Genomic DNA, 12,493 nt, shown 5'->3' with positions numbered 1-12,493 from the left:
ACCGATATGTTCTTAACAACCCTCCTCCAACGTTGTTCTAAACATTTAATTATTTCGCATGAATGTTGTCTATTCCCAAGGCTTAATTGAGGTCCGGAATGCAAGCCCTCCGTCAAACCACCCTCCTAAAGAACTAGGAGATTACTTCAAGGTTTTCTTACAAAACAAGGATTTTGTGGCCCATTTATTCATACTTCTTCGTTCCCAAGTACGCTTCAGCATAAACTTAACTTTTGATCACTATTTAAAATGACCTGTGTTTAATGGAATTTTTCAAAGGAGTGTGAAATTCCGGTTTGGCCTGGATATTTCGTCACCTCGTGACTCGGGTCACTGAACAAACACACAGCCGTCTTGCAGTCGACTCAATATTTATGGGGTATTTCCATTCCGAATAGTTGGATAAAGGTTATGGACGATGCCTTAAGTTCACCAGAGATAAGAATTAAGTTGAACTGAAAGAAAATAAACACATCTTTAACCTTCATGCCAGCACTATATATATGACAACATACTGTCTGATTGCACACCATATGTCAATGATCCTACGATACAAGAGGAGAGCGTTAAATCTTTCTATTCAACTTATAGTGTACGAAGATGGATAAATTTATACGGTTCGCAGTCATATTAGCCTGTTTCTTTCACTTACGGGCTGAAGAGACAACCAAATGTTTGGAAAATGCGGACGTCACGAAACGCCTTAGCTTAACGATGGTAAGCCAGCGAAATGAAGCCGGTAAGTGGATAACTAACTTCAACGCGCTACATGATATCAATAACACCACCAGAACAAGTAACATCACAGTAGACGTGACTCAGAGTGTCACCGAATGCCAAGGAGGAACGAGGATACGTCTAACAGGAACACTTTCAGGTATGAATGAGGCAAAGTTTATTAAAATAATCCAACCGTACATATTTTGATAAAGATACCATGAAGTAAGCGATATGAAGATGAGCATCTTCTCATCGTTGGGTATTTATAAATATCGAAAAATAGTTTTAAAAATTCAGGGAGAGAGAGAGAGAAAACGTACCCAAATACCAAGCCTACTTTATGTTTTCATTCTTCACTCCGTAATTTGTGTGATATACGAATTAAAAGATTCTCTACGTTGCCCCAGACTTTATTTTAAGATACATTGCGTTTCACGGATTGACGTCATTATCAGGTACAAATATCGTCCACATGAAGGAGTAAAAAAAACGGTTAGGACAGAGGACTGTCGGTAGTTACGTATGAGAGTATGGGAATTTGAATAGGGGGGTCAGATTTTTTTGGGTAAGGGAAGGTATAGGTGGGGGTGAATAGGTTTTGAAGTAGCATGGAGTAGGGTGAGTAGCATTGTAGGGTGGGAAAGAGCTGGTACGCTGAACGGATGGATTTGTTTTCCCTAAAGGTTAGTTTCTCAGAATAGAGAAGGGAGGAACGAGAGTATATTTGCTCGATGTAAAGAACGTTTTTGGGGTCTGCCAAGTGCCTTCCAAACTCAATTTGCTCGAAAGGTTCCTTTTGTAACTCTTTAGGGTTAATTTGTATATTTCGTGGACAAAATTGCTATTGTGCTTAAAACCTATGAGTTGTTTTGCGAAGAGGGAGTTGGGAGTTTTTATTTTGGTGACTCTTGGCATGTCCTTTGGTCAGTGTGCTCCAGTTATTCCCACTGTGATGAACGTAATAGGTGTTGCAATTATGGCATCTTATGTAGTACATGCAAGATTTTTAAAGTATTTACTGTTTGTCTTTGCCATTCACTATTATTTTAAGGAGAGTAAGGTGTTGGTAAAAGGCCACTTCGAGTGAAGTAGAAAGGTGATTGGACATTTTATAGCAGATATCTTCAAGGAATGGGATCGAACACTACTTGAAGTCTTTAGATTTTGTGGACTTAGAGGAGGAAATTCAACTAATGGCAATTGATTTCGCCTTTTCCGATAATAATAATGCCACTTAATAATGGTGGATCATTCAGTGGAATACTGTATAATTGGGAGAAAAATGATGGGCGGATACATTGGGAATTATGCGATCCGTATATTCGAGTGTTCTTTAAAGTGAGCCCCGTTATTAATTACTTCATACCTATTCGCCTTGACATACTACGCGAGCCTCAGCTCTTGTTAATTTTAAATATATTCAGTAAAGTATCCGCACCTTAACTAAATTACCTTTGCCATGTGCATTATTAATTTTAATTTTAATGCGACTGAAATTAATGGCGTCATTTTCTTAATTCCAACTGTTTATTTCAGACGATATAATGGATCTACAAGTAGGAAATCCGACAAAAAATGTGGATAGGCTCCTCTTTGATACAAAATGTGGCACCAATGTTGCTGTTGTGAACGAAAGACGATCTGTACAAAAGATCAAGTTAGTAAACAACGTGATTTAATTGGTTAATAATATTTCCGCTTAGAAATTATAACATGATCTACACCTGTTTATATTAAAATTCCATTTATACATATATATCTAATGTATATGAAGTTATCACTAGCAGACAAAGACAAAAACACAGAAACATTAAAAAAAAATAATTTACTCACTCGGTTTAGAATTTCCGGCGGTCCACACTACCTTTCTCAAGGAAGAGAAGAACAGAAAATAGTGTCCTTATTTCACCGAAAATTTGAAACCAAATGAGTTTTGAGGAAAAAAATACCTTCCCGGCAATTAACCTCCATTAAAACTCCATTTACATAATTCATTTAAAATATCTTTATGTATGTATGTATGTGTATATATATATATATATATATATATATATATATATATATATATATATATATATATATATATATATATATATTTATTTATTTATTTATTTATTTATTTATCTATTTATTTATTTATTAAGTAAACTACCGGTTAAGGTCCAGCAACCTAGTCTACATCAGATCCCTCTTTATCCCTGAGTATTTCTTCCTCCCTTCATCCCGTCCAACATCCCTATCCTGTTCCTTCCCTTTCCTCTTTTGCCCAACATTCTCCCCTCTATCACAGTCTTCAACATCCCACTGCCGGTCAACCCCCTTCGTCCACTTTTCCTGCCTCCATAGGATTTCACCCAACAAACCCCTCTCTTCGCCCACCATACCAAGTGCTTCCTATTTGTTTTCTTCTCTGTCCATTACACCTTCTCCATTCTTCTCCACACCCACATTTCAAAAGCCTCCAGTCTACGTCTATCCTCCTGCTTCAATGACCACGTTTCCGCGCCGTACATAGCTACGCTCCATATCAAAGTTTTTACGAGTCTTTTCTTAACATCCTTTCTCAACGTCCCCGTCATCAACTCCCTCCTCCTTGTAAAAGCCTCTTTGCCTAGCGCAATTCTTCTCCTTACGTCCCTACTACTTTGACCGTGTTGGTCCAAAACACTACCGAGATACGTAAACTGTTCTACCTGCTCTAGTTTTTGCCCTCCTATTTTAATGTTTAGCTTAGCCTCTTTCTTTCTAGAAAATCGCATAACCTTTATTTTATTAATATTGATTCTCATCCCATACCTGTCGCACTGAATTTTCAATTCATTCAGCAATGCTTGCAACCCCTTGGCTGACTGACAAACTAAAGCTTGATCATCCGCAAACCTAACTGAATTTACGAATTACCCGCCCACTTTCATTCCTACCTCCAGTTCTTCCCATGTCTCCTTAATCATTTCCTCTGCATACAGATTGAACAGCAACGGTGATAATGAGCAACCCTGTCTCACACCTCTTCCTAACAGTGCCCATCCGGACCCTCCGTTCCCCACTCACACCTCAGCAGTCTGAGACATGTACAGGTTGCGTATTAGCCTCCTTTCCCTCCAATTTATTCCTATTTTCTGCAGAATACTCATTTCTTTTTCCCAATTCACTCTATCAAACGCTTTTTCGAAAGCTACGAAACAAACAAATACTTCCTGATTGTGTTCTATATTCCTCTCGATTAATAGTCTCATTACTGCAATGGCATCACGCGTACCTCTCCCCTTCCTAAACCCAAACTGGTCATCCCCTAAGTAATAATTTGTCCTACTCTCAATCCTTTTGTTTATGATCCTGAGAACAACTTTAGCTGGGTGGGATATCAAACTAATTGTCCTTTAGTGCTCACATGACGTAGCCTTTACCATTTTCGGAATAGGAACTAAAACTGATCTCACAAAGTCTTCCGGCCAGATTCCCTCCTCATAAATACTAGGAATGAGCCCATATAGCCTCTTCCTCCCACATTTTCCTAAACATTTCAATAGTTCCGCGGGAATATTATCCACCCCCACGGCCTTATTTAATTTCATCTCCCTTAATGCCCATTCTATCTCTTCGTCGAGCATGCCTGGACCTAAGCTATCCTTCTTTACGTCATGTTCCTTTTCTATGTCATACTTCGTTTGTCTAAGTTTTTTACTAAACAGTTCTTCTATATACTCCTTCCATCTCTCTTGATATTTCCTGTGTCAACTATTATATTACCCGCCTTATCTCTAACTGTTAGCATAGATCTTCCTTTCTTACTTCCCGATAAAGATTTTACCTTTCTGTACAGCGCACCAATTTCACCCTTCCTCTGCAAACTTTCCATATCCTCACACTGCGTCTTCCACCATGCTTCTTTTGCTTTATTTGTTTCCCGCCTCAATTTATTGTTTAATTCTTTGTACTACATTTTACCCTACTCTATATTTACATTCTTCCATTTTCTCCTCTAACCAATCTTTTAACCATCTCATCCGCGATTCATGGTTTCCTAGTCCTTTTCGCGTTAACGGTTTCAATAGTATCTATTGCGGCTTACAAAAGCCCTTTCTTGATACATTCCCATTTTTCTTCGATAGTACTCAGCTCTTTACCACCATCCATAATTTTCTCCACAGTCTGCGGGAACTCCTGTCTTGTCAATCCATTTAATGCTTCTACATTCCATTCTCTGACTCGCCGCCCTTGCCTTATCCTTTTAAAACGGACGCTACATTTCAAAACAACTAAATTGTTGTCTGAGTCCGCATCCGCTCCCTGGAAGCTGTGCGAATTTATCACACTGTTCCTAAACCTGTGTCTAACCAGGGTATAATCTGATCTAGCTGATACATTTCTGAGTCACCTGGCATTTTCCATGCATACCTGCGTCTTTTGTGGTGTCTAAACCAAGTGTTGGTGATGACTAACCCCTGTCTCCTGCAGAACTCAACTGCTTTCTCCCCGCGGTAATTCCTCGTGCCTAAACCGTAGTCCCCCACCTCATCACCATCTCTTCCTTCGCCTACCGTCGCATTCCAATCCCACATCACTATTTAATGTTTCCCAGCAGGAACACACGCGATTATGTCCTCTAACTGATCGTATATCCTATCGACCTCTTCCTCCGTATGTTTGGGCAAACAATGTGGAGGAAGAAGCTAGTGTAGGCTTTCGGCTAATGCATCAGACCCAGTCGTACTATTAAACCTATCTCGTGGAAAATCGTTAATCTCTTTTCTTTATTCAAGTTACCAAGAAAATATCAGGCAGGTAAATTCAGAGATATTATTACCATATTATGCATGCATAAAAATAATTATTTTCATAGTTCCATATTTGTTATCATGATTGTGAAACACTACAAATAAAAAAATTATTTCCTTCCACCGCAATAAACCAAAAAATGTGAAATTAATTCTTTTATTAATGTGATGTTAAAAATAGTTGATGATGTGATACAGTCGTCCTATTAATCTAATCTAGTGAAAATTGCGAATATACTTTCTTTATTGAGATTTCTCATTTAAATTGACTTGATAAATAACAAATGAAGTACTTGAACAAATGCCTGACCCCAAACTGATTTTACGAAGGCATTCTCTCCGTACTTTGATTGCAAATACATGTTTTTAATTATTACAGTTTAGATGTGGCATTGGAATCGGTAGTTTTTACCAATCGCCCTTTGAAGGACGAAGAACTCTTTCAGGTTCGACTGGACAAGAAGCATAATAAGTTTACCTATTCCCTGGGAATTGGTGTATCAACTTATTCGCCAAACGAAATTACCGTGTCTAACCACATCAACCATTTACCGTGAGTATCTTTGTAGACAATTTATTATAATATAATCACAAACTAGATCTTGAATTTCAACAGTATTTTAAACCTGTGATTACCTAAGCCTACCCGGAAACGGTCTCTAATACATTTTTAGTTTTATTAAAAAAATTATTGAGTGTTTTTCTTTAATATTGTAAATTGTAGAATCTTGGCTAATAATAGGATTAAGTTGATGTTTGAAGGGCAAAATTCAGGCTAAAGATTATAATGAATTGGACAATAAACAATATTGTTTCGTTTCAATCACTGTCTTCTAGTCTATATAGTATTGTTGACCGGTGAGCTCACTCTTATACGTGCATGTCGTTATCTTTCATGATTATTTGTGAATACTAGTATCTATGTCCAGAGTTTTCTTAACTGTTGCACTTAATAATAGTTATTTGCGTCTTTATATTAATGAGACTATCACACTGCGGAATACAAGTCCGCCTGAGCGTAAGGTATGGTGGATTAAGGGAGGATTTTTATGGGTTTTCTTTGCTAGTCATTTTTTAGGAGATCCATGCTTAAAAGAATAATGGTGAGAATAAACCAATGATAAACAATTGAAATTAGTTTAGAGCTTTTACATTTCAAATTCTTTGCTTTTATCTATCACGCCTTTTTCTATATCAATGTGTGACTAGCGTGCTCGTCTTTTAGCCTTGTTTGACATTTGTAGTTAACTTAAGTACCAATACAATTCCATTATCCCCTTCGTCTTCACTTGGGGTAAGAATAATATCACCCTTATAGAACGCTGGTTATTAAAATCCTAAATGCTCTTAATAAGGTGTTTGCGATGAACCAATTTCAGATTAATATTGGTAGATATCTTATACGGCTGGACAAAGAAGTCTACTGACTAAACGAGAGCCCGCGTTCGATTCCCAAGGGCGCTTATGGCTTACCTTGACTTTACTCAAGCAGTGTAGTTCTTTCGAGCACTAGACCTTCCTGGAAATCTTCAGACGGCAGAGCGTAATCATGATGTGTGAATTTCACATGACGTTGGGCTTGGTACAAGTTGTGAATTATCGTAACCTATCGAAGGGAGATTCAGGTATATTATTATGATTACCATGCAAGGATAATTTGCAAAAATGATTAAACGGAAATTGCTAAGTTAAATAAATCAGAAACTACAATCCGGGATAGTAATAGGTGTGACGGGCTCCATTCGCCGGGTGTGAGAGAGAGAGAAAAAATATTTTCTCGAGTGTTTTATCAATTTTATTTTCAAAAGATATGTTTATAATATATGTCCCTCTCTTAGGTTACAACCTTGACATGGTGGAACGGCTTGAGCGTTTTCATGACCCATTTAGCTGTGCTGCCGGAAGCAATGATAATAATGGTATCCTATTTGAATGTTATTGTGGGAGTCAACAAACACTCCTAACTTATTTTTTAATGACGATAAAATTCTTGGCAACAAATTCGTTATCACATCCTGCCATATACGGGACTCAGGATATTGGGCTGGGTACCGTTACCCAGAAGCGGCTCGACGGGCAAAGGCAATGACTCGGGTCGCCGTGACCCGAGATCTTATCAATACGCCTGAGGATTTAAGTCGGGATAGTATACCACTGATCAAGAGGGAAAAGTACTTGATAAATGATTCACGATGGGTGTGTCTAATCATTACGGCTTCCTCACAATTTCATTAGAACATTTATGTTTTTAACAGGAATAATGAATTTCATAAATTGAATGACTATGACCAGTGCAAGCCTTGGTGAACTCATGCTAATATTTTTGTTAATTTGAATATTTAAGTGAACGAATAGCATTGCTCTTGGGGAAGAGCTGTAAATGTTACTCTTATGAATGGATTAATAAATTTGTTCATAGTGGGCATTTAATTATTTTCAGTAAAAATATCAAGATGTATAGTTACCTCTTACTACTAAGTAATAAAATAATTATGACTAAGTAGTAGAATCACTCTTGAAAAAGAAATATAAATTATAAATTATATTCTTAAGGATGAACTGATTTGCTTCACCTAATCGGCTCATTAGGGAATTCAATTACTTTCTTTTAAAAATCATGATTTATATGAAATTATTACCACTAAAGAATAGTTAATATTAATTTCACCATATATTTATATCCCCTGGCGGCTTAGTTGAACACAAAACGTATAATTTCCTTAAATTTGACTAAATGTGTTTCGATAAATTGTTGGAGGAAGAATATTTCCCCATAAACTATTGCATTACACAGGAAACCAGTATAACAAACAGGTATAACGGATATATATATAATTCAAGGAGCTTTGCTATTTCAAGTTAGTTAGGCCCCACCTTGAGTATGCTGTAGGTGTTTAAGATTCTCATGAAGTAGGCATTATTTTGGAACTAGATGTAGTGCAACGTAGAGCAGCTAGGTTTGTGAAAAGCTGTTATGAAAGAGGTAGCAGTGTCATGACGCTGTTGGTAGGATTCGGATGGGAGCCACTAGTTGACCGTAGGTTTAAATACTGGTTATTTTTATCGCGCAAGCTTGTCGCAGGTTACTTCTCTGAGGATGTTAAAGGCATACAAGTATTACAGGCCTCATCTTTATATGATAGATCAGATCATGTACTTAAAAATAGGAAGATTGATAATAGAACGGATTGATTTAAAAGAACGTTTCTTCCTTGGACCATTAGCTATCAGGATAGATAAGACAGTAGTCGTGTTGGAGATCATTAGAATTGGTAGGGTATATACAAGGTCTGATCAAAAAGAGATAGGACTGATTTTATAACTTGTTATTTTTCGACGGACACAGCTTAATCCAACTTGTTGCCCTCAAAGTGCATGCCTTGGCTGACGACAAACCTTTGCCAACTTTTCTTCCAGCTCTCGAACCCTGTCTAGTAAGCCACCTTACTAGACAGGGTTCGAGAGCTGGAAGGCTCTCACGCACCGGCATGATTGTCTGACAGGATTCAAAGCTAATGTTCACTACCTCGGCTATCTCCCTAATGGTTAAACAGCGATTTGATCGTACCGAATCGTTCCACAATTTGACAAAATTTGACAAGGTCTGTCGAAAAGGAAGGCCGCTCTTTCACGAATCTTCATCTGCTGAGGTTCCGCCCAATTTTAAACAACTGTACCAATCAAAACACTGGCTTCGACTCATAGCTTCATTAACAAAGGCTTACTGAATCATTCCAAATGTCTCCGTAGCACTTTTATCTAGCTTTAAACAAAATTTCACGCACACACGCTGTTCCTCTCTCCTTCATTGCTGTCGTTGCACGCGGCGAAGAACAGGTTCAGACCCGTACCGCTGCTGCTGTGTAACGACCCGGCGTAAACAAACGCAACACCTCTCGCTTTAGTCATCAGATGTGTCGCTAGATGGCGCACTGTGTCTTGTTTCGATCCGTCTAACGGTTTGCGTAGAATAAAATCAGTCTGGTCTTTCTTTGATCACACCTTGTATTTTATTGATATCCAGCATGTTATTTTCTTATTTGATAAACCCATCTTTTTAGCAGTTCTACAGCACGATTTGAATATCCGCATCCTATAATTAAATGTTGTTGCATGAAAGTTACTTCTTTCGCGTAATTGACTTTTATTGAGTGCATGATCAAACTAATATATGCGCATAGGTGACATGATTTGGATTGTGCATGCATGGTTGGTGGCCCAATATCCCCCGCCACACGCCTTCGCGGCGGCTAGTGGGGCATTGTCTAGATGTAGATGAGATGTCAATGATTTGCACATAGTCTGATATTTCCCCTTTAGGACTCCATCTTGGGCAATGTATCATGGACACTTTTACCACAATGGAAGCTTGAACATCAAAAACTACGGAAAGGATCTCAGTGCTCTGGTGGTACGTACATGAATAGGAGTCATTCCAACGCATTACGAGAAACGATTTTCTTTCTTTTATGTGAAAGATTTTCCATTGAGCATTAGGAATATATGAAAAATCAGAGCCTTTTCCTGTAACATGAGAGAAAAAAACATTTTTCCATGTGGTATTTTCCTCTTCTCTTATTCAGAAGTCTTTCTTACACGCTACGCGCGTCTCGTTTCTCATCATCAACGCCCAATATCAATAATTTCGACATTCCCCCGATTCATTATTGAATTTTTGACAAATAAGCAGTCGATGTCACCGCTATGCCTTTCATAAACATGTTGAACCTTGTTTCATTACTTTTATATTGGCGAGCACATCTTTGAGTTGATGCCTATAAATATTACCTGTCATATTGCTAAAGATAGAATCATTACGATACGCGTAAACATTTTCCAGGTTGGGGATCGAGTGGGTGTGAGGAGAAGCTCCACTGGGAACCTTCACTTCCACGTCAACGGAGACGATCAAGGGCCGGCTGCGGCCAACTTGCCTCCACTTGTTTATGGAGTGCTGGAGCTATGGCACAACGCGGCCATGGCGACCATAATATAGCCAATTGAACAAAATTATTTTGGATGTACCTAATATTTTAGATGTTTATGTTAGGAGGTCAACAATGTTCTGTAATGTTATGATTAATAAAACGTGGTATTCTTAAGCTTTAATATGCTCTTAATCTCCTCAAATCGTACCATTCTTTCCTCAGCCTTGACTAACAAGAGACAGCCTGACCCTACTTCTGTGTGCAACTTGTCAAAAACTCTTCCAAGACCGGAAAATCGTTCCATATCTTCTAGGTTTTCCTTATATTAACGTTTGACATACCGTTGCTCTTTATTGAATACCTCTTATCCTTTGTTTAGCTTTCATGGATACAGATCACATTGATTTTTAATGCCTGTCAGTGATTGTAATATCTTGACTCACTGGCTAATTATCACTTGATAACCCGAAATGTTGACTAATTTTATGTATTCTGTACCGACTTTAATTCATACCTCCTGTTCTTTACATGGTATATTACCATTTCCTCCGCTATTCATTGAAAAGTACGGGCGATCATGGACGATCATAACTTCCTAACACTTCCCCGCACCACTCTCTATCCGCCCATCCCACCCGAGCTGTCTGAGATATCTTGGGCCTCCAGATGAGTCACCTATCCCTCCAATAAACTCGTATTTCCTGGAATAAATCAATAATATATCCTCAATCCATCCCGTCTAACCCCTTCTCAAAATCCACGAAACTTACAAATGCACACTAATTGTTATCTTTTTTTATTCATGATCAAACCTCTAAATGGTTAAGCACCATGATTAACTCTACTATTCCTATGTAAAAACGGATCACCTCTTATGTAATAATCGGGCCTTCTTATCTTCCATTGATTGATGATACTAGTGCCGCCTTAGCAGCGGGGAAAATCAAACTTTGTGCTCTCTAATCAACACCAAATTTCCCTATTTTGTGATAGGAACTAAGACTGAACTGGCGAAATATTCCTACCTAATTCCTCCCTCATTAACAAAATATAGCCAATAAAAACTATTCATGAATTCTAATCATTCAAATTTTGTTGCTGCACGAGGGCAATCTAGAATAAACGGATTTTCTTGTGTCTTAGGTGAAAAATCAGACATTTGTCTATCCTCTCGGCAGAAACATCTCTGAATAAATAATATTAGGTTCTTACAAATGTTAATAAAAACTGAACATTAACTCTGAAAAATTATTGAAAAACAATTAACTGAAGATACAGAATAATAATCAATTGAAGTACATCGGTAAAAAGGAACACATTAATAATCGTGGTATAAGGAGAAAGTGGCTACACACACAGACATCATAAATAAATTTACGTAATTTTGAATCCGGATATATCAACTTTCCTAAAGTTTTGTGTGCGAACAAGGCTTTGGTGTGTTTTCACATTTTGAAAGTAATAGTATCAATTCAGAGTATGAGATCTCATGAGTGCTCTTGAGTCGGGCCAATTTGGGTGCCACGATGTTTGGAGAGGTTGTGTAGATTAATTCTTATAAATAATAAAGTAATAAACTCTGTAGCTTGACAAGACGTTGAAACTACCTTGCTTCGGTTTGCTAGTCTGTCACTGAGATGCCATATCATTTTAGCCCTTCATGTAATCTAAACACATTATTCATTTTTTTAAATGTTATAGTAAAATAATTCTACCTGCAGAGTGATGTAATACATTCCCGTTCATATAAAAGCAAATGGAAAGGATAAATTCAAGTTATCTCCTATTTGAAGGCTCATCAATTTGCATATTGCTGGCAAGTGAAGACTATGTTTTTTTCGTTGTTCAATAAAGGCTAAAAAAATTAAATATTGATTAATATTATCTAGATATCCCTTTCTTTTAATGAAACCCTCATTAATTACTGATTTTTGTGGCACAAACGGATCCTGCGCACATGAAGTTGCAATGATTTACGTGACCACACGTGTATTGTAACGATTTCGACAACCTGCCCGAAAGGTTAAATAAATCAAAATTCCCTGCGACTCCTCATGGCGGTGAATG

At 37.7% G+C, this 12,493-nt stretch overlaps 1 protein-coding gene across 1 annotated transcript; it reads left to right on the top strand.

Moving 5' to 3' along the window:
• Positions 1-714: 714 nt before the first annotated feature.
• On the top strand, positions 715-10,584 carry LOC139696871 (neuralized-like protein 4). The gene is made up of 5 exons (XM_071595750.1): positions 715-877; positions 2,257-2,377; positions 5,878-6,051; positions 9,819-9,909; positions 10,339-10,584. Exons 1-5 carry the CDS (start codon positions 715-717, stop codon positions 10,492-10,494), a joined length of 705 nt encoding a protein of 234 aa, XP_071451851.1. The 3' UTR covers positions 10,495-10,584.
• The last annotated feature ends 1,909 nt before the right edge of the window (positions 10,585-12,493 follow it).

Source organism: Hetaerina americana, unplaced genomic scaffold (assembly GCF_022747635.1).
Source record: "Hetaerina americana unplaced genomic scaffold, ioHetAmer1.1.p SCAF_7, whole genome shotgun sequence".
Classification (NCBI taxonomy): Eukaryota; Metazoa; Arthropoda; class Insecta; order Odonata; family Calopterygidae; genus Hetaerina; species Hetaerina americana.
Note: the sequence above shows the minus strand (reverse complement) of the source record. Positions and strands in the feature narration are given on the sequence as shown.